Genomic DNA, 21,665 nt, shown 5'->3' with positions numbered 1-21,665 from the left:
ACTGGTGGGATGTCCCCTGAGCGCCTCGTGCTGTCTGTTCCCTCTGCCTGCAAGGCTCTTCCTTGCGCATCTGCTCCCCTCCCTCCCAACAGGTCTTTGCTCAGATGTCACCTGACCAGGGAGGCGTCCCGTCCCGACCACCCAGCCTGGCCAGCACACACTAATAGTGTATTACTGCCCCTTCTCAGCCGGAGTGTCATCTGGGGCTCAGGAGACAGGGAGCACCTGGGCCCTGGGGGCAGCTGTGGGGACCCCGGACCGCCTGCACGCAGGTGGGCACGGGGCGGGCCCTCCCCCAGCAGCACGGCCAGGGGGCGGAGGGGGGCCTCTTGCTCGGGGTTAGCTCGGCCTCAGTTTCCCGCTCAGGCTCCTCTGACCTTGGGCTGCACCACAACAGAGGGCACCAGCCCCTCCTTTTAGCTTCCTGATCGTGGTCAGAGGAAGCCCAGCACCCAGAGCAGGCAGGCCGGAAAGCAGTGAGTCTGCAGGGCTGGCCAGGAGGGTGCCCTGAGCCAGCGCCACCTGAGCTGAGGGTGCCCTGAGCCAGCACCGCCTGAGCTGAGGCTGCGGGACCTGCTGGCTGCCTGTGGCGGCCTCCTCTGCCTTGGGGCGCGACCTCACCTCCCCTAATGGTTTGGGGCATGTGGGTCTGTATTTTGAATAAGGTCAGAGCCCGCTGATCTGCCCCCAGGCAAGGAGACCAGGCAGAGCTGAACTGGCCCTGAAGGCACAGAGCCAGCAGTAAGTGACACACTGGCCCCCATGCCAGGCTGGGCCCACAGCCAGGTCCTTGGGGCTGGGAAAGTCAGCCCAGCCGGTCACAGGGACTGAGGTCTGGGGGTGACACGCAGGGCAGAGGGCACCGAGCCCTAGACCAGATCCTTCTGGCCGGGCCAGCAGAGGGCTGCCGGGCTCTCTCCCAGAGGAGGCAGGGCGAGGCCGGGACCACCCCTAATTCTGGACCAGCCTCCATCACTGAGGCTGGAGGGCTACCACCCGAGGAACTCTGAGCTCCTGATACAAGCATGGGCCCTGGTCAAGTTCGGAGCTGCGGAGTCTGGGAAGCCAGGCAGGTCCCAGGGAGAGCAGCAAGCACTCAGCTCAGGGTCTCGCGGGCAGCCCCAAGGGTGGGGACTGGGCCGTGGGCAGGGGAACCAGGGCTCTTTACAACCCCAGTGCCCCCTGCAGGAGTGCCCGGGGTCCCTGCTGGAACCGCAGGGCTAGGGCGGAGCTGGACCAGGGTCCAGGGTGGGGAGGATCAAAACCCTGATTTGACTGCCATACAGGATCCTAACTCCTACCACCAGTACCTAGAGGCTCGTGCTAATCAGCGGTGCCAAGACCCAAGTCAGTGAGAAAAGCAGGCAAAGGGACTGGAGGCTGCCAGATGCCCACACAATCCCTTCTCCCTTCTTCCTGCCTGACAGAGAATGCTGCCCCGTTGGGGAAGTGATGGGCCCAGCTGAAACTTTTCCCAGCCCCCTTGCTGATGGAGCCACATGACAAATGGCCCTAATCAATGAGACCTGATGGCAAATTGCTAGGTACGGCTTCCCAGGCAGCTCCTTGAAAGTTAGGCAGATTCCACTGGCACCTGCCTTAGGCGGTTTGCCTTTCTCCTCTTCTCTCTGGGCTATGGATGCAATGCTGGAGTATGGCAGCCATTTTGTGAACATAGGCAAAAGCTAATTCTGAGGATGGACAAGCAGAGAAGCAGCGGAACGAGTTCCTAAGGGCACCACGGAGATGCTGAGCCCATCCTGGACCGCCGTGTCTTCTATGAGCAAAGGTACCTCTAATTTCTTTAGGTCACTGCCTTCCTGGAGTTGTTACAGCCAAACACTGTTTCCAAATACAGGTCCAGACAGACAGTTCAGAAAAGTACTCATCGAAATATCACAAGAGAAATGCTGGTAAAAACTACGCTAACTGCCTGTTCCCATTTATATGGGTGGCAAAGATCAACACGTTTGCTGGCACACCATGTAAGCAGGCCTAGAGGAACGGGCGCTCCCCACCTGCCAGGCAGAGGGTCAGCAGGGGGCCTCCGTGGAGGGTCAACTGGCAAGAGCTTTGAGTTGTGAGGCCACTACCCTCTCAGGAGAATCCGTGCTTTCTGGGGCTGCAGCCCGCGCGCCGGAGCCTGGTGTAGGCGCCCAGGAGCAGAGGGACAGGTGGGCCAGTCAGCCCCGGGGCGGTTTGTGGCAGTCAAACGCTGGCTCCTTAACCCACTGAGCAAGGCCAGGGATGGAACCCGCATCCTCACGGTTCCTAGTTGGATTCATTACTGCTGAGCCAAAACAGGAACTCCCACCTTGAGACTGTTCATTGCAACTGCAAAGACGGTGTCTGCAAATCAGGTCACTTCACAGGCAACCGCGGGTTAGGACGTCAAGATATGTTTGGGGACCCACTTGAATCCACAGCTCTGCCCTTCCCCAGACCCCCCGCCCGTTGCTCTATGTGCTGTGGCATAAAGGCAGGTGGCAGTCCTAGCCTTGGCCTAACAGGCCCCGTGGGCTGAGCCAGGTTTCTGACAGCTGGAAGTGAAGGTCTGGGGCTCCGCCAGTCAGTCAGGTATGGCTCCCCCCTGGACCTGGGGTGGGTTTCTGATAGGATCTGAGAGGAGCAGGGCATCTGCAAAAGCAGCAGCCTCTCCGGGACATGGACCCAGACGGCCCCCTTGGGAGAGTCAGGGTGCGGTTCGGGGGCAGAGCTGGTGTGACACCTTCCCCGCACCCCGCCCGGGAAAGCCCGGGTACCTCTGCTCACTGGGCCACAACTGGGACTCACTTACTGTTAATAACCCATTGGTTGTGGGGGAAATTTCCCCAACTATTTCTTGTAACCAACCCAACTTGCTGTAATTATTCTGGGAAATAAAGACATTAACTTCACTATTTCTGCTGAGTGGACAGAGGGCAGGAGATGGAGGAGTCAGGCTGGAGGAGGGTGAGGAGCGTGGCAGGTGCAGGGATTCGGGGTGAGAGGCCTTTTTTTTAGGATGAGTGAACTAACAGCAGTCCTGGGTGATGGGTAAGACCCATCGAGGGGGGTAAGGCCGGACAGACAGAGGGAGCGGCTAGAGGGGGAGAGGTTGAGAAGAGGGTGCAGGGACGTGGGGGAGGGAGGCCACCCTACCCCCCGTCCCAGCTGACTGCCACGCTCCAGCTGGCAGAGGAACTGAATGATGCTGGGGAGCAGGGGTTGGCTCAGGGGTCCCAAGCTTTCTCCTGTGAGAGCAGCTCTGGATTCCAGAAGCCCTGCAGCCACTGCGGGCACCGCCAGGGCCCTGGCCCCCCAGGTCTTCCGCTGCTATACCCCGAGGTGGCTCATGAAGGGGGAAGGGAAGGTGGGTCCCTCTGTGGCCTGAGGGCACAGCAGAGGCCACCCCCTTGCAGGTGTGTGGGGGTGAGTCTGGCCACAGCCGCATCACTGGGAGCCAGCAGAGCAGCTCACACGGGCCTGCTGCCCAAAAGCAAGGATGGGCTACTGCCAGCCGTCGAAGGCAACATTCCCGCGGTGACGGGGGCGATGGGGGCAGCAGCCGAGTAGCATCCCCGCCTCCAGCGTTTGTGGGGTAGACCTGGCCCCTCTGGATGTCTGGGCCAGCGGGGCCCACACCCCAAAGTCCTGAAGGTGGCGCCCCTGCAGGGCATGTCCCTGCTGCCCGGGCACCTGCCCTCCCTGGACGGGTGGACGTGGGGTCAAGGCACAGCGAGGCCTCCGAGGTGCCAGCGCCTGGGCAGACCTGAGAGGTCAGCCTGTGCCCCTGCCCTGGGAACTTGGGCCCAGGGTCTCTCTGTACGAGCTTGAAGTGGGGTGGGCTGTGGCGGGGACAGAGGACAGGGACTCCCCTGGGGCAGGGGACGCGAGCTGAGTGGCCGTCCAGATGTGGGGCTCTCTGGCCTGCGCCCAGCCCCGGCCTGGGGGACAAAGCTGTGCCCCGGGGTGGGGGGTGCAGCACGGAGGTGCCGGCAGGGTGACCCTGTCTGCCTGGGTTGAGGACGGTATGACCCCGGGGTTTCCTGAGCATGTTCTGGGTGCCTGGGCCCGCCTCCCGAGACGCAGCGGGGGGCCTGGCCCTGAAGGGCTCCGGCGAGTCAGTGCCCGTGGCTGGAGGAACCTCCCGGGTGCTGCCTCAGGAGCACAGGAAAGCGGAGGTTCACGGGGCGCGGGATGCTGTTCCCTGGAGGCTGCATCACTGCCGACAGGTGTCACGGCCACGGCCTCCCGCACAATCCCTGAGCCACCAGGCCAACCCTACCTGCAGGGAGGTGGACACCGCCTCCAGGAACTGCTCGGGATTGTCCCGCCCAGGTTTGAACTGGTCCAGGTGCTTAATCACAGTTTCAATGCATTTTCCATAGCAGGCCATCTTCCCAGGACAAACCCTAAAAGCCAACAGTGACAGGTCACACCCTCCATGCCCCTGGACTGTCCCCAAACCGACAGGACATCCACCGGGGAGCCTGGGTCCTCGTGTGGCAAGGAGGTAAGTGGGGGCCCTGGCTGGGGTAACCCCAGGCCCGCTTCCTGGACGCTGTCCCTCAAGGCCTCTGCTACCTGTGGGGCCCGGGTGTGGGTAGCAGGTGCTGGGGAGCCCACCCCAGGCTCCCACGCACCCCAGCAGCCCTCTCTGCCGCACCCCTGGGGGCTCCCAGGCTGCCCCCACAGGCCCCCGAGCCCTACAGCTCTGCACTGAGAGGACGAACCCCAGGGGAGGCCAGGCAGAGAGTGGAGGGCGCTCGCGAGCCTGCCTCTGAGCATCCCTCAGCCCAGCGGGGGCACGGTGACTGGTGACATGGGCCCTGCTCAGAGGAAGAGGGGGACCTGATCCCAAAAGTTTGGGTGGAGTTCCCGTCGTGGCGCAGTGGTTAACGAATCCGACTAGGAACCATGACGCTGCGGGTTCGGTCCCTGCCCTTGCTCAGTGGGTTAACGATCCGGCGTTGCCGTGAGCTGTGGTGTAGGTTGCAGACGCGACTCGGATCCCGCGTTGCTGTGGCTCTGGTGTAGGCCGGTGGCTACAGCTCCGATTCAACCCCTAGCCTGGGAACCTCCATATGCCTTGGGAGCAGCCCAAGAAATAGCAAAAAAGACAAAAAAAAAGACAAAAAAAAAAAGTTTGGGTAAGAGCAATCCTGGGGTCACCAGGTTCAATATTCCCATTTTGTTTTACTTGATTTATTTCTAACTTTTAATTTTTTTGCCCCCGTGGCATATGGAGTTTCCCTGCCGGGGATCAGATCTGAGTCACAGGTGCCACCTATGCTGCAGCTGTGGCAACATCAGGTGTCACGCGGGGGAGCAAACCTGTGTCCTGGGGCTACAGGGACACTGTCAACCCCACTGTGCCACAGCGGGAATTCCAACACCCCTGTTTTATTTATTTATTTATTTATTTATTTGCTTTTTTGCCATTTCTTGGGCTGCTCCTGCGGCATATGGAGGTTCCCAGGCTAGGGGCCTAATCAGAGCTGTAGCCACCGGCCTACACCAGATCCACAGCAACGCAGGATCCGAGCCGCGTCTGCAACCTACACCACAGCTCACGGCAACGCCGGATCGTTAACCCACTGAGCAAGGGCAGGGACCGAACCCGCAACCTCATGGTTCCTAGTCGGATTCATTAACCACTGCACCACGACGGGAACTCCTGTTTTATTTATTTTTAAGTGGTGGGTTTTTTTTTTGTCTTTCTAGGGCCACACCCATGGCATATGGAGGTTCCCAGACTAGGGGTCCAATGGGAGCTGTAGCTGCCAGCCTACATCACAGCTATAGAAATGCCGGATCCTTAACCCACTGAGCAAGGCCAGGGATCGAACCTACATCCTCACGGATGTTAGTCAGATTCATTTTCACTGAGCCACGACAGGAACTCCTATTTTTAAATTTTTTATTAAAATTTTAATTTTTAAAATTTTTCGCTTTTTAGGGCCACATCCACGGTATATGGAAGTTCCCAGGTTAAGGGTCAAATCAATGCGACACCACACCCACAGCCATTCTACACCACAGCCACAGCAACACAGGATCCGAGCTGTGTCTGCAAACTGTACCACAGCTCATGGTAACCCCAGATCCTTAACCCACTGAGTGAGGCCAGGGGTTGAAACCACATCCTCATGGATACTAGTCAGACTTGTTTCCGCTGCACCACGGTGGGAACTCTAATACCCCTGTTTTAAAGATGAAGCAACCAGCACCAAGAGAGGGTACATAACTGGTTAAGAGGCCAGGCCCGAACCTTCCAGAAACACAGCAGCTCAAGGAGACTGGTTTGCTCAAGGCCCTTCTTTGGCAGACCCTGGAGAAACTCCTTGGGTGGGGATGGGACCCTAGGAACTGGTTCCGAAAGGTGACCCTCCAGTTGTCCTCAGAGTAGGGTGGCCAAGCTCCCTGGGGCTCCCCTTTCACCCCCGCCTGCTCCTTGCTGATCCAGCAGCTTCTATGGGTCGCCACCCTGCTGGTCCTCCTGAGCACGAGCTATTGGCATAGCCAGGCTGCTGATGCCCGGGGACCGTGGGGGCACCTCTTCTCTGCCCAATAAGCTGGAGTGGCCCTGAGAACAGCACCCAGACCGAGGCCCTCCAGGACGCAGACCGAGTGAAAAGCAGGAGCTACACACACTGGCCCTGAGGGTGGCCCGTGGGCCGGCCGGTCCCGGCCAATCCCTGTGCGTTGGGTGAGTCCCTCCATCATCACTTGCGAGAGAATGAGGGCTGTGGGGGTCCTCGTCGTGGCGCAGTGGACATGAATCCAACTAGGAACCATGATGTTGCAGGTTCGATCCCTGGCCTCGCTCAGTGGGTGAAGGACCTGCTGTTGCCATAACCTGTGGTATAGGTCTCAGACGTGGCTCGGATCTGGTGTTGCTGTGGCTGTGGTGTAGGCTGGCAGCGATAGATCCAACTCAACCCCTAGCCTAGGAACCTCCATATGCAGCAGGTACGGGCCTAAAAGGCAAAAATAAGTAAATAAATAAATAGATATATAAACAAAACGAACGAGGGCCAAATGCCACCAGACACTTCAGAGAGCCTCTGGCACAAAACACGCAACAGAAACCTGCAAAAAAAGGAAGCCAGAGAAAGCAGACAATGTACACAGCAGGGAAACCCAGGAACACACGGCCACACCAGCTCTGAGAGACAGAGACACGGTCCCCCAGAAACACTCACGGGAAGAGAAAGGGTTCTTAGAAATTAAAATATGACAGCAGAACTGAGGACGCAAACAGAGGAGGAGGAAGATAGAGCGGAGGGAATCTCCCAGAGGCAGAGAAGATGAAGACGTAGCCAGCGGGAAATAACACCAAGAAACTCGGGGACCCGCTCCAGAAGGTCCGAATGCCGATTAGCGGAGTTCCAGGAAGATGGGGAGACGGGGGGTGAGAGGACGTCCCGCGGTGGAGGACAGGGTCCCCGTGGGCGCTTCCCTCCCGGGGGGTGGGGATGGGGGGGGGTGAGGGCCACCCAACAGTAACTCTGGGCCCCAGGGTCCAACCAGAAGGATGGTGGCTCTGTAGGAGGGGAGCCCAGAAAGCGCCGACTTGGGACTGGGAAGCCGGAGATTTTCTGGGACGGTGACAGTGGGTGGCAGGCCGGGGCGCCAGAGCACAGGGGATGGGAGGAGCCCTGCACCTGGCACGTCCCCTTCCAGAGCCATCCAACCCAGGCTTTGACACCCGCCCTGGCAGCGGCAGGGGAGGAAGCTGGGCAGCTGGAGGGTCTGCGGCGCCCGCACGCCCACCCCCGAGGCCTGACTGTGTGGTCCCCTTAGGCCCTGGCCCTGGCTGTGCGGACACCCAAACGGCAGGAGCCCCTCCTGAAGGCACCCCCAAGAAGGGTCCCTGGGGACTTGGAAACGCCCTGGAACTGGCTTGTGACCCTGGACACCTCGTCTCAGGAGATCCGTGGATCCGAAGGCAGGGGGCTGGGAACCTGGGCAAGCTGGCGAGAGACAAAGGCCAGGACCCCGGGGGCCATGGGGGTGTCCGAGGGTTCCAGTTTCTATATCAGTTCTTGCCCCAGGGTACATGTGATTGCTACAGAACAGGGCGGCTGCAGGGACCCCAGAACACTGCCCCTGCCTGGGACGGGGGGCAGGCGGTGGCACCCCCTCCCTCCCAAGCGGAAGTTTGGGGAGGAGTGGTCCCCGGTCAGGGCGGGCCCCCCCCACTCTATCTTCACTCACGTGTCCTCAGCTGCTGCAGGAGCCGGGGCCTCTTCGGTGCCCTCCCAGCCCCGGCTCACAGTCTGGCCCCGCATCCTGCCTCACCCAGCTCCGTCCACTTGGGGCTCTCAATGGCTCAGACACCCCATCACAGGTGGCTCCAGGACCTCAAACGCTCTCCTCCGCCTCTCCCTGGTGAGCTCCTAGGCATCCCTCAACTCCCCATTCCAATAGCACCACCTGTGAGGCCCCATCCCTCCCCCTCAGCTCTCCCTTCCCCTCCTTTAGCTCCCCCCTCGCCCGGGCCTCCTCTGAGTCCCCTGCCCCCACCCAGAGCTGGCAGCCACGAGCCCAGACCTGTCCATGGAGCAAAGGAAGGACTGTAAAAACGTACAGAGGGACCAAGCTCGCTAAAGGGTGCTGGCGTTCAAACCTGCGGGACAGCTCTGACGTCCAGAGACAGGCCCACCCGAAGTGCCCGCTATGCCTTTTCAGGCCTTTGCTTCCACAAATCCCACAGTTCGACAGAGCTCGGCTTTCCTGTCTCACTGAATTGGGAAATTACAGGTGCTCTGGGAACATTCCCAAGCAGGTCGGGCGGAGGAGAACAGAACAGAGCTGGGGGGTGGGCTGGTGGGGAGCAGCTTTGTCATCCGTGCAGAGGGTGTTCCGCCTGTGGGAGCCCCGGTGCCCAGGCTGCGTCCTAAAGTCCTTCCCCACCCACTCTGCCTGACCCGCGACATCTCAGGGAGGGGCCCTGACTGTGCGAGAGGCACCTGTGTCTACCACCCCCGCCTCCAGGGAGAATCCTGATGCCAGGGGAACAGTCCACAGAAACACACACGGTCCGAGTGTTTCTCCTCCCCACCCCATCGCGGTCACCTGGCGGGCCTGGCCTTGACCCACGTTTCTGCGCTCTGCCTGGAGGAAACGGAGGAAAAGGGCCCCTCCTGCACCTGATGTGGGCAGTGAGAGTGTGTGCCAGCCTTTGCACGCGCGTAGCAGGAGCGGTGCCTGGAGCAGGGGGCTCCCCTGCCCTCCGCTCCTGTCCTGGAGCAGGGACATTCTGAAGAAAGGATGACCAAGGGGCCCTGTGGTGAGGATGCAAGAGCCACCCAAGTCCTCCCCCACCCAGAGGGGTCTGGATGGAAGGGGCGGGAGCAGTGAATGGATGGCCATGGGGGGGGGGGGCTGGGCTTGAACCCCCCTGCAAGTCTGGCTCGCTGCCCCACCTGAGGGCTCCTGGGCCTGGGCTTCACACCCTGCCCCCGCCCCAGAGAGCTGCCCTGAGGGTGGACGTGGGGAAGAGACGGGAGTTCTGCATCCCCACTGAAATCTGCCTATCACCTTCGTCAAAGCAGTCACAGATTTGGGTAGGAAATCAGTACTGAAGTTCATCCAGTTCTGATGTATGTTTTAGCACCTCTGCTTTAGTTTAGTTGTATAAAACCATACATGTGGGAAGTGAGATTTAAATCCCAAGCTGATTGTTTTTTTAGTATTGATTTTTAACTCCACTAATCAGGAAGTGGCTGTCTTATACTTAAGAAAACTTTAAAGGTGAGCTGGACAAAAGCTTCTCTTTCTTTAGCAGATCCTTTACGGCCAGAAATGAGAGTATATGAGGAGATTTCATTTCCTTCAGACACAAACTAGTTCAACACTCTCAACACTAGAGAGCCTTCATTTCCAAAGATTCCAAGTGTTAATTAAAATATATTCTTTTCCTGGCTTTTAATTCTGATTAAAGCCAGTCTCCTAAGGATTTCTGCTAAGTCATGCTCTGATGGCTTTGCTTAAAGTACAGACTCATGTGGCAAATTTGGCTGATTGCTTTTCAATCTCCACTCTTCCTTTCCTGCTGAGTAAGAACACGAATTTTTAGTAGGGGCTACTGCTGCTAACTGAAGGGTGACATTTCCTAGCCTTCCTGGAATCCGGGTATGCCAGGAAGTGGAAGAGTTTGAGACGTCTGGAGTCTCCTTGAGAAGGAGGGGCACACCTTTCTTCTCTTTTCCATCCTTCTACCTGGACTCAGGAGATGATGGCAGGAACTTAGGCAGCGATTCTGGACTGTGAGGAAACATGCCATAGATGGCAGAAGAGCAAGCTAGAAGAGCCCAGATCCCTGATGGCTTTTGGGAGTGCCATATCTCCCAAGACGGCTTCCCCACTGACCTATTTTATGGAAACATTAATGATCTTGTTTGAGCCACCATGACGTGGAAAATTTTCTTTTTCGTCTTTTTTTTTTTTTTTTTGCCTGTTCTAGGGCCGCTCCCACGGCATATGGAGGTTCCCAGGCTAGGGGTCTAATTGAAGATGTAGCCGCCGGCCTACGCCAGAGCCGCAGCAACGCAGGATCTGAGCCGCATCTGCGCCCTACACCACAGCTCACGGCAATGCTGGATCCCCAACGCTGGATCCCCTGGCCTAGTGAGCAAGGCCAGGGATCCAACCCGCAACCTCATGGTTCCTAGTCAGATTCGTTAACCACTGAACCACAATGGGAACTCCACATTGACATTTTTCATTATATGCCACTGAACCTATTCTAACTGGTACACCCACCTTCCTGAGGTCAGCCTTCATCCTGGGCACAGTTTCAAACTGGGAAGCATGGGAAGGGAGGCTCTGAACAGCAACAACAACTCCAGCCTTGGAGTAGGACAAGCCAAGGACGACCCACAGAGAACAGTCCATTAAGTGTCTAACCAAGTTCTTGGGCTGGAAATGGCAGCTGGGGGAGGAGCAGGATTTGGGGGGGAAGATTGGGAGTGCAGTTGGATGCATTAAAAAAAATTAAAATATAGTTGATTTACAACGTTGTGCCAATTTCTGCTGTATAGTGAAGTGACTCATATATATACATACAGATTCTTGTTTTGGGGGGACACATTTTGTTTGGGGGGATTTATTAGATACCCAACTGACGATGAGAAAGAGGTCTAGAGTCCCAGGACAAGGTTCAGGCTGGAGCAGTAGGCTTTGGAAAGGTCAGGAGGAAATAGTTGTTTATCACACCACATGACCATAGGAAGTCACCCAGGGAGAGGGTGGAGAGAGGGGCTTCCAAGGACTGCGGCCCCAGACTCTAGCGTTAGGGTGTCAGAAAGCAGAAGAGATGCCAGCCAAGGAGACTGAGAAGGAGTGGCCAGGCGAAAAGAGGCAGAGGGTACAATCTCTTCCAGCCAAGTGAACACAGTGTGTCCAGGAGGCACCACTCAGCTGGGTCACTTGCTGCTTTAAGAGATGGGGATGAGCTCTCATCCTTGGATTTAGCAACACTGGGGTCAAGGACGACTTAGATAAAAAGCCTCAGAGAAGAGGCTGGGTGGAAATCTGAACTGTGTGAGCTCAAGAGAGAAGAGTTGGAAAGGAATTTGCGATAAGAGGCACCTCGGAGGGGAGTTGCTCTTTCGGGGAGCAGTGATTGGGTGGTAGCTGGAGGTACCAACGCGGAGGACTACCACCACGCAGGGACATCTCAGACGGCGGCTGCCTGTGTCCAGACTCACATTGACTTTAACGGAATAGAGGGGTCAGGGAGTCCAGAATCATCTGAGCACCTGGACCCTGGGCCAGTGATGACATGAGCAGCAGAGAATACATTCTTTATCCAGGGAGAGCTGCCTGCCTCTCAAGCATCCTAAATCTGCACGCACAGAACACCCGAAGCGGTGCTGAGGGGGGCGGGGGGCCCCCTCCGACAGCCAGACCTCGGCAGCCTCGCTTGGCCTGTTTCTTTAGGCACCAGTGGGAGTTTGCAGTGAGACCACACACTTGTTCTTAGCTTTTTGCCAGGCACATTAGAGGTTCTCAGAATTTGCTCCAAATTAGGGCACCGTTGGGGGGAAGTAGTGAATGTAGGAGAATATCTGTTTTAAAAGCACCGTTTACTGTGAAGATTGAAAAAAAAAAAAAAAAGCACCGTTAACTTTAAAGAGTTGGGAAGAAAACCCAAAAGGTGGTGAGCGAAAGCAAGAAGATGGGAAGCAAAGAAACGAGATCTTTCCTGCAGATCTAGGGAAGCTGCGGGTGCGAGAGCTGGTGCTGAGGAGGTGCGTTTTGCCCGCCCCCTCCCCCTTTCGGGTCCCTTTCCCCGCACCTGCTTGGGGGGATTCCGCGGGCGCTCCTGAATCTTGCTTCTCGCCGCCGCCCGCCACAGCTGCCCGGACCGGCAGGCGCCGGGGGACGCGGCAATAGAAGTAGGTTCCCCTCTTTACTTTTCCGCTGGTATCTTGGCAACTCCCTGTGCAGGGGAGGTGCTGGGGTGCAGTTTAGGCGTCGTCACCTAGCAACCGCTTCACGCTCCGGCGCCGTCGGCGGGAAGACTACCACCCCCAGAATGCACAGCGCCTGCGGCGAGACAGAGGTCGCCGCATCCAGGGCTCCGCCTCCCCGCAATACCGGTCGGGACTTGGAGTTCCCCACTTCGCAGGGCGCGCCGGGTCGCCTGCGGGGGAGCGCGCCTCGGGCGGGGCGGGGCGCGGCGCGGTGCAGAGCGCCGATTGGGCAACCTCGGCTGCTCGCGGCGGGTAGGGGGCTCGCGGCGCGTTGGCGCATGTGTGGCGCGGGCGGCGGTGGCGGGCAGAGGCACCGGGTGTCAGTGAGCTGCGAGCAGCCGGCGCCCGGGTGCCGTGTCCGTCAGCCTGTCCGCCCGCCTGCCCTTCGTGGTCTGCGGGTCCGCTCCACGCGCTGCCCTCGGAGCATCTCCTGGCAGCGCACCTGCAACGCGCTGCTGACCGCCGCCCTCCCGGCACCCCAGGTCTGCGCGGGACCCCGGCCCGGCCCTGCCCCGCGTCCGCCCAGCGCCGTAGCGGGGCCCGGGCGCAGCGCTGCGGAGGTCAGGGCCGCCGGGGCCGGGCCGGGGCGGCGCGGCGATGATGAACAGGTTCCGAAAGTGGCTGTACAAACCCAAGGTGAGCCGCCCCGTCCCTCGCTGCCGAGGCAGACCTCCTTTGCTCGTCGGGATAGGCCTCTACGTGGTGCTGCCGATACCCCTTCCTCCACTTCAAGGTTTGCCCACACCGTCGCCCTCCTCCTTCGGCGGGTCCCCCCCGCCGCCCGGTCCCAAACCGCCGTTTCTGCTCTTCCCCTCAGGCCGGGGTGCACTCCCTCCCCGCGCCTGCTGGCTGCCAGAAAGGCCCCTCTCCCTTCTCAGTCCGGTCCTGCGTGGTGCCCTGCTTGCGCCTCGTGATCCCCGACCTGCAGCCCGAACAGACCCCCCTCCTTCAAACAGACTTCACCTGGGTCCCGGAAAGACCTTTCCATCCCCCGCCCTGCACCAGGGATGACTTCCAGGTTCCCCTTCCAACACCCTCCCCCCTCCACAATTTTCCCCCCAACCTCGCTCTGCACTCCGGCACCGACCCTCTCCCACTTCCCCCAGGTTCTGGAGGAGACCCCCATGTCCTCTCTCCTAGGTTTGGAGACCTCCTTCCCTGTGTCCAGAGCGGATCCGCATCCCACGGTCCCTGCCCTGCCTTCCCCAACCGGGACCGATCCGCACCTCGGCCCAGTTCGCGTCCCCATTCTTGTCCCGTGCCCACTCGCGTGCTCTCGAATCCAGGGCAGTCCACTGTCCGGCGGCGGGGTGAGCGCGTCCGGGGCTGCAGGCTCAGCGGGGCGGGAGGTGCGGTCCCCCGGCGCGGCGCCCCTCCCGCCCCTCCCGGGCTGTGGGGTCAGGGTCTGGGCAGCGCGCCCCGCGCCTCAGCAGCTGCGCCAGTCGCACTGCGGGCGCTGCGTCCCCGCGGTCCGCCTAGTTCGTGCCTGTTGAGGCCGGAGCTGGTTAGGGTGCGGTGCAGCGGTGCCCAGGAGCCGGGAGCAGGGTCCAGGGCACACCCTAGGCGTCCAGGGGTGCACGCTGGGGGCTGGGACCGTGTAGGGCGGGGGCGCTGGGGTCTTGGCGGGGGTCGGGGGTCGGGGGGAGGGATGTCGCGGTCGGGTGGGTCTGGTGGTCACGTCCAGGTGCCTCGGACATCCGGACTCCGAGGCCGTAGTGTAGCTGACAACCCAAGGAAGAACCCCTAGGCTGACCCTTTCTCTGGATCTGGCTTCTCTGCTCCCCTCCCCCACCAAGGTTGATCTTTGGGATGGGGCGCCCTGAAATCTGTGCTATCCTGGTGCCCCCATTCGGGGAGGGAGCAGGTCTGTTGGAAGACAGACACCCAAGGTCCTGGGGTGAGTTCAGGGACTGAAGTGCTTGTGCTTGGTTGCCTTTGGGGGCGGAGAGTGCTCTGAGTGTTGGTTGAGGGCTTAGGATGCCTGGGACCACCCCCTGCTTCACCCAGAGGGGATTCAGACTCTTTCTTGCCTGGCGCACCTGTGCAGCCCTGTCCCTCCCCCCATCTCCTTGTCCTGTGGCAGCTCCTTATTGGTGGTGTCTTGCTGTGGCCCTGGTGCTTCCCGGCAGTACCTGTGGTTTGGGGCCCCTGCCTTCTGCCCAGCCCTTTCCTTGCCTCGGTCCCCTCCAAGGTGGCTCTCAGTCCTGCCTGCTAGCACCATGTAGGCTGCCAGGGGAAGGGGGCAGCCTGTGCACGGGCTGTGTGTACAAGGAGTGGCTTTTTGTTTGTGTGACTGCTGTCATCAGTTAGGGAAATGGCAGAACGCCTTGTCAGAGGTCATTTTGGGGGTGAGCAGCAGCAGCAGCAGCAGCGTGTTTTGGGTGATAAATGGCAAGAGTGAGCAGGTCATGGTAATCTTCTGGTATCTCTGCGAACACATCTGTCGAGGGTCCTGGCGCACGGGGTACTTTTTCCAGATGTGGCTGAGGGAGAGGCCTTGTTTCCAGGATTGCCTGTGTTACATTGTTGGAAGGGAAGGAAAAGCCGTGCGGACTCTGTTTTATCTGCAGCCGAATGGTTTCTGAGGCCCAGCCTCTTTCAGCCTAGGGAACAAAATGCAAAGCATTAGGTTACTGCCTTCCAGATTGCACCCCGGAATTGAGAATCGTGTCCCCGATTTTCCTTCTCAGCAAGCAGCTGCACTTCCAAGCGGCTCTGAGGTCTGACGAGGGCAAAGTGGAGAGCTGGTGAGTCAGCCAGTCTGGCGACTTGGCCCAGCGCTGCGTGGCTCAGGAGAAGGAGGGGTAGTGGTACCCCTGCCCCTCTCCTCTCCTTCCTGTGGTCTCTTGGCCTATTATCTGACCCCTGGACTCAAGACACGTCTCCGGCTGAGAGCTTTGTGTTTGCCCTGCAGTCAGTCTGAGCGTGGGTTGTCCCTTACTGGGCATCTCTCTCTGGGGTTAAATATCTCGATTGTTTGATGGTTGGAGTTGGTTAGGTCATCCCAACAGCTTTTCGTTTTCAAACCAAAGCTCGTATTAAAAAAAAAAAAATCTTTTTTCCATGGTTGCCCCCAGAGCATACGGAAGTTCCCAGGCCAGGGATGGAATGTGAGCTGTGGCTGCACCCTGACCATTGCACCAGGCTGGGGATTGAACCCCTCCCTCCGCGGCGACCCAAGCTGCTGCAGTCAGATACGGAAGCCACCGCACACAGTGGGAACTCCCCAAAGCTCATGTTTTTGCCTCGGATCATGAATTGAATCTTACGCTTCCCCTTCCTGTCGAATTTAACGCATTTTGGCACAAGTGAGCAGGAGGCAGCTCTGGGAGGTGTCTGGGCCTGGAAGAGTTGAAGAGCTAAATGTTAGCTGTCTGAGAGATCACTGCCTGCAGTTAGGATTTTCTCCACTGTTGTATTTAGACAGATACACAGTTCAAACTGAATTCTCCATGTAATCCCTGCTTCGGCTTAAAACTGAACACTCAGCTTCTTGTTCATTACAACGCAGTGGAAAGCATTCTGGAAACCAAAAATATGCATTGTTCCTGTGGTTCTAAAAAGCGTGTGGAGACGCTTTCAAACATTCTTATGTGACGCTGAAAGTTGTTGAAGTCTGAATCATTAATAACCACCTCAACCGAGCAGCAAAGACGCCAACCTGATGTAGACAGTAGTTTAACCTTAAAACGCTCTTTGCGGACTCTCCTATTTCCGTTTGTTTTCTTTAAGGCCATCCTTTCAACCCTCTTCTGATTTGCTTCCATGTGAAGGGTTCAGGATCTCTAAGTGTCAGTGCTTTTGTGTAGGGAAAGGCTTTCCAAGAAAGAGTTAACTTTAAAAGGGTGAAAAGTTTTGGAATACCCATGCCTTCATTTGAAACAAAAACCTTCATGCTTTTGGGGTTCCCATCACGGTGCAGCGGAAATGAATCCGACTAGGAACCATGAGGTTGTGGATTCAATCCCTGGCTTTGCTCAGTGGATTAAGGATCCGGCGTTGCTGTGGCTGTGGTGGAGGCTGGCAGCTGTAGCTCCAATTTGACCCCTGGCCTGGGAACCTCCATGTGCCACCGGTGCGCCCCTAAAAGCCAAAAAAAAAAAAAATCTTAATACTTGTGTTTCATGCTGGGCCGTAACTTTCCTACTGATCCCTGATGCCTGTGCCGCAGGGTGGAATCCTGGCACGGGGAGGGAACGCAGACCGGACCCACCAGGTCTTCTCGGCCCCCGTCAAGGGCCATGTCAGTGAAGGTGCTGGATGAGCTTGTGTCTGCCGTCTTTGCCGAGGCGTTGATTGGCAGGTTGGTGGTGGTGTCCTGAGGGTGGGGGATTACCAGGCTTAGGCGTGCACCCCATGAAGAACTGTTTGTACCCTCAAACACCTCCTGGGGTGTGGGTCGTTAGCTGGCCTTGTCGCTTCTTTGTGGGGAAACATTTTTTGTAAGTGCAGTGCTTTACTGACTGATGTTTATCTGGAAACTTCTGTTGGTATTCTGGGTTCAGACTGGGGTGAAGGCCCTTCTGGAGGAGAAGCCCCAGGAACCTGCCGGGAGTGCATGTGCTTTTTGAAAGAAGACCCCTTTGACCTTTGTGAACTGGGGGTTTGCCTGCTAGGGCTGTGGGGGGTGTAGGAAGCCCACCCGGCTGCTGACCCAGCCCAGACCTGCACCCAGGGTGCCTCCCGGGCTCCGGAGTCCCTGCCCACCCGGACCTGGGCCTGGCGCTGCCCCTTGGGGTCTGTGCCTTGACCACCGGGGGGGTGTGGCCACACCCTGGGAGTGCAGGGCGGCCGGTCAGGTGTGCAGGGAGCAGGCCCAGACGCACAGGGCGCACAGACCCCGACCCCAGCCGCGCGTGAGGGGTAATAAGGCAGGTGACAGGGACCCAGAGAAACACAACGCACTGCGGGTTCAGGGCACTGAGGGAGGGGTCGTGGTGGAGGCAAGTGGGACGGTGGTCTTCCCACGCCCTGGGTCCTGCTGCCCAGCTCTGCCCGGCAGTGTGACCGTGACTGTGACCGGGCAGCACCGGCACGTGCCTCGACTTCCCTGCTCTGCTCGGGTGGGAAACAAGCTGCTGTCCGCACGGTGCTGGCTGCAGCCCCAGGCCAGGCACGGCCACTGTCCCGGGGGCGGGGGGTTTTCAGCTCAACGTCCAGCCAGGCTGCCAGCTGAGTCTCTTTCAGCCGATGAATCCCAAGTGCCCAGCGGCGGCCGAGGCCATCCTCGGAGTCACACGGTTCTCTCCGAGGCGAGCTCCTGGCAAGTCTCTGGTCCGGGAGGCCCGGCTGCGGGCTGTGCCAGCGGGTGCCTGGCCGGGAGCGGGCTGGGGAAGCCTGGGAAGGCTGCTGAGTCAGGGCGGGCGTGGCCGGCCCAGCGCACCTGCCTCTTGTCCCCGGTTCAGAAGGCGCTGGGGCCCCTCCCTGCTACTGGGTCCAGCCGCCCCCAGAGAGCCTTCCTTCCGATGCATCAGCGTTGTCAGGCCTGGGTGGCCGCGAGGGCCTGAGGGTCCACCTGTTGGAACCCGCGCAGGACCTAGGGAGACTCTCGGTGGGCAGCTCTCATCCCCTTTTGGAGGCTTGGCTGCATTCCTGTCTGTGGCTGGAGGAGTGTGTGGGGCGCCCACGCCCAGCCCCGTGCCCCCAGCACTGGCAGGGAGGGGGAGCTGAGCTGCAGACAGACATCGCGCATCCATTTCTGTGCCAACCCTGTGCCAACTCTGATGTCATCACTTAGGGGACTGGGCTTTACCATCAGGGAGGGCAGTGTGTTTACTGGAAATGCATGATATGGTTTCTGTTAAATGGGCGAGTCCGGCAGGGAGCCTAAAGCTTCGCCTAATTGATGTCTGGTCCTGGCGTCCGGCCGGCAGTGGCGGGGCGGGGCGGGGGCCGGGGCCACCGTGTGCTGCCCGCTCTGAACGGGAAGTGAGTTGGGTCATTCCAAGGCGAGTCATGTCAGGAGGCTTTAGGCCTCGCCTTAGAGCTGCCAGGAATTCCCAGCACACCGGACATGCTTGTCTGGGAAGTGGGCAAATGCACGTCTAAGAGCCTGTAAGTGACGGCACGCGCCTCTGCTGGATTCGAAGGCAGTCTTGACCGAGTGGAGAGCGCGGAGGAGCTGCAGCTGTGAGCGTGCGCGGAGTGCTCACACTGGGGGGGGAAATCCTCGCCGCCCCCCCAGCCCCGTGCCCCCGTTTTCCTGTCTGTCAGTGGGGGTGATGGGGCCTGTTGCGGGGAGACCATCTCTGTCAAACTCATGGTGATGGCCTGAGACATGGCCTCCGCCGTCCTCCGCAGAACGGCAGGTGGGCCAGGGCGTGGAACTGACATAGAACGGTGAGGCCTCCGTGCCTGCCGGTGGCTGCTCCCGGGTCTTGTTGAGAAGGAAGCGTCTGGCCGAGCCCCTGCTTCTTTTAGGCGCCCCACTTCGGGAACAGACCTGACCCAGCACTCAGGTGTTCTGTGGGGCGGGCAGGTGGCCCGAGCCCACCAGGGGCAGAGACACACCGTCGGTGGGAATCCTGGGCTGACCTTCGGCCAGTGTGGGCGGCAGTGTGCCCATGCCAGGCCATCCTCCTGTGGATGTGGCCTGCACCCCAGCTCCCTGCCTGGAGTCTCAGGGACCAGTAGAGGACCCCAGGGCCGTGGGAGTGAAGGCGCCAGGGCAGGGGCTGGGCCTAAATGCCTACCTGGGGTGGATCCCTGTTGCTCAAGGCACCAAGGTTTTGGGGGTGCTTGCTAACATTTTGATTATGCTAATGCACCCTGTCTCCAATGCGGCCTCAGAGACAACGTGTTCTGCTCTGCTGCTGGAGGCTTCACCAGCAGGCAGCAGCGGGGCGGGGGCTTGAACGCAGCTCTGTCCCCCTCGGAGCTGCAGTCCCTGAGCGCCTCCACGCTGAGTGGTGCGTTTCCTGCAGGAAGGATCTGTAGCTGTCATCAGTTTTTACATAAGTCCCATTTGGCGAAACAATTACTTTTGTACTTTCTGCAGTCGGATTGCAAAGCAGCTTAGATATTGATGGGCAATTCATGTGTTTGAGGGAGGAAGACAAGAAGGAATGGGTTTTCCACTGATCTGAATAGATCACGCAGAAGTAGAATAGACATTGCAGACCATGGCAGTTTCTGGAGAGCGGCTGGTTAGGATGAATGGAATAGTTTCTTCCCCTCTTACAGTGAGCATTTTGAAGCGCTTCCCTGTCGCGTTGTTTTTATGCTGGGTGGACCCAGGAGTGTTGGGGGCACTTCACACGGGGCTCTATAAGTCTCTGCTGTGGCGGGGTTTTCTCCAGCTAAGGTTTTCCTCTTGACAAACCACCCCTAAGCACGGGGGGCACTGGCTGGATTCTTGGAGGAAATGGGTCAGCACACCCACAGGGGAGATCATGTCCTTAGAACAGTAATTTTTTGCCTTTTCCTTTTCAATTTTTGAGAATGCTTCAAATTGTTTTTAGGGATATCATAATTATAAAAAGTCTGAAAGTAGAATCCACTACCTAGAGGTGAGATATGTTTAAGAAGTATACCCCCGGAGTTCCCGTCATGGTGCAGCAGAAACGAATCCGACTAGGAACCTTGAGGTTTGCGGGTTTGATCCCCAGCCTAACTCAGTGGGTTAAGGATCCGTCATTGCTGTGAGCTGTGGTGTAGGTCGCAGACGCAGCTCGGATCTGGCGTTGCTGTGCCTGTGGCATAGGCTGGCAGTGATAGCTCCGATTAGACCCTTAGCCTGGGAACCTCCATATGCTGCAGGTGTGGCCCTAAAAAGACAAAAAGACAAAAAAAAAAAAAAGAATTACACCCCCATGTTCATTGCAATCTGCACAATCAGAAGGTGAAATAGCCCAAATGTCCATCAACAGTGGGCAGGTAAATAAATGGGGTGTCTGTGCAGAATGGAATACTACTCAGGCAGGAAAAGGAAGGAAATACATACTGCCACATGGCTGAGCCTTGAAAACATAATGCCAAGTTTAAAGAAGCCAGACACAGGAGGGCAGACCATGTGTGATTCCAATTATGTGAAATGTCCAGGACAGACAAATCCACAGAGGCAGAAAGTCGATGGTTGGTTGCTGGGGTCGGGGAGCAAATGAGGAATGGCAACAAAGGGGATGGGGGTTCTCTGGGGGCAATGAGAAAGTTATAAAACTGGAGAGTGAGGCAGGTTGGACAGCAGTGTGAATGCAGGAAATGCCACTGAATTGCACACTTTATTTTATTTTTATTTTTGGCTTTTTTTAGGGCCACACCTGCCGCATATGGAAGTTTCCAGGCTTGGGGTCGAATCGGAGCTATAGCTGCTGGCCTACGCCACAGCCACAGCCGCCCGGACTCTGAGCCATGTCGGTGATCTACACCACAGCTCACGGCAGCGCTGATCCCTGACCCACTGAGCGAGACCAGGGATGGATGCTAGTGGGGGTCATTCCCACTGAGCCACAACGGGAACTCCTGAATTTGCACACTTTAAAATGATTACTTTGGATGTCACATGAAAGTCACTTCAATTGAGAAAACAAGAACTTTAGCAGTTTTGGAGAGGTTTTTTGTGAATTGTGTTTTTGAGATCGCCCAGGGAAAGAGGTCTTGCCGGCGGAGGTGCTCCGGCCGCATTTCCCAAGGGGCGTGGCGTACTGAGACCCCGCTTCCGCTTCCCTTCCAGGTCTCCGCTGGGCCAGCGCCCACTCCTGGGGAGTGGGGGCACTGGGGGCCCGGGGCGGGGGGGCGGGGAGGCATTCAGTGGCCGGGGCTGGACCCACCCTACCCCCCCTCTTCGCCCCCTGCCGTGGGTGCTAAAGGCCCCTCTGAGCAGAATAAAGTGTCCTGGCGGCATTGGAGGTGGGGTTCACAGTAAAAAGCTGCAGAGCTCAGGAGAAAGCGGTGCCCCCAGCGAGAATCTGCAGACGGCGCGGCCTGAGGGAGCCACCGGCAGGCAGGGCGGCGGCCGGGAACACCGGCCCTCTTTGAACGAGAGGCAGACAGAGCTCCCCGACGAAGGAGATCGTCATGGGCTTGAAAACCTCGGAGCTCACCCCCTCGCCCCGCCCCCCCCCCACCCCGCCGAATGTGTTAAACGTTGGAGGGGGTCCTTGGCCTAGAAGAAGGTGGTTGAAGGGGCCACCTAGCAGGTCTCCTAGGAGCTAAAGGGGGCACGGGAGCATGGGGCTGGGGGCACGGGGCGGGGGTGGG

The 21,665-nt window shown here is 58.6% G+C and overlaps 2 protein-coding genes across 8 annotated transcripts in view; one reads left to right on the top strand and one right to left on the bottom strand.

The window, feature by feature from the left end:
- Nucleotides 1-12,443, bottom strand: part of CFAP99 (cilia and flagella associated protein 99) — a 38,797-nt gene extending 26,354 nt beyond the window's left edge. Inside the window, exons 1-2 of the mRNA XM_047799144.1 lie at nt 12,290-12,443; nt 4,268-4,394 (exon numbers count right to left, since the gene is read on the bottom strand). Coding sequence (XP_047655100.1) covers nt 4,268-4,378 — 111 coding nt within the window. The 5' untranslated portion in view covers nt 4,379-4,394; nt 12,290-12,443. The remainder of the gene's footprint in view (nt 1-4,267; nt 4,395-12,289) is intronic.
- A 305-nt stretch (nt 12,444-12,748) lies between these two features.
- The window catches only part of ZFYVE28 (zinc finger FYVE-type containing 28), an 87,591-nt gene continuing 78,674 nt past the window's right edge, over nt 12,749-21,665 (top strand). For all 7 annotated transcript variants that reach the window (XM_047798872.1, XM_047798871.1, XM_047798873.1 and 4 more), the window contains exon 1: nt 12,749-13,103. In XM_047798872.1, coding sequence (XP_047654828.1) covers nt 13,065-13,103 — 39 coding nt within the window. In that variant the 5' untranslated portion in view covers nt 12,749-13,064. The remainder of the gene's footprint in view (nt 13,104-21,665) is intronic.

This window comes from Phacochoerus africanus, chromosome 10 (genome assembly GCF_016906955.1).
Source record: "Phacochoerus africanus isolate WHEZ1 chromosome 10, ROS_Pafr_v1, whole genome shotgun sequence".
NCBI lineage: Eukaryota > Metazoa > Chordata > Mammalia > Artiodactyla > Suidae > Phacochoerus > Phacochoerus africanus.
The sequence above is the reverse complement of the archived record's forward strand: the minus strand, read 5'-3'. Positions and strand labels throughout refer to the sequence as shown.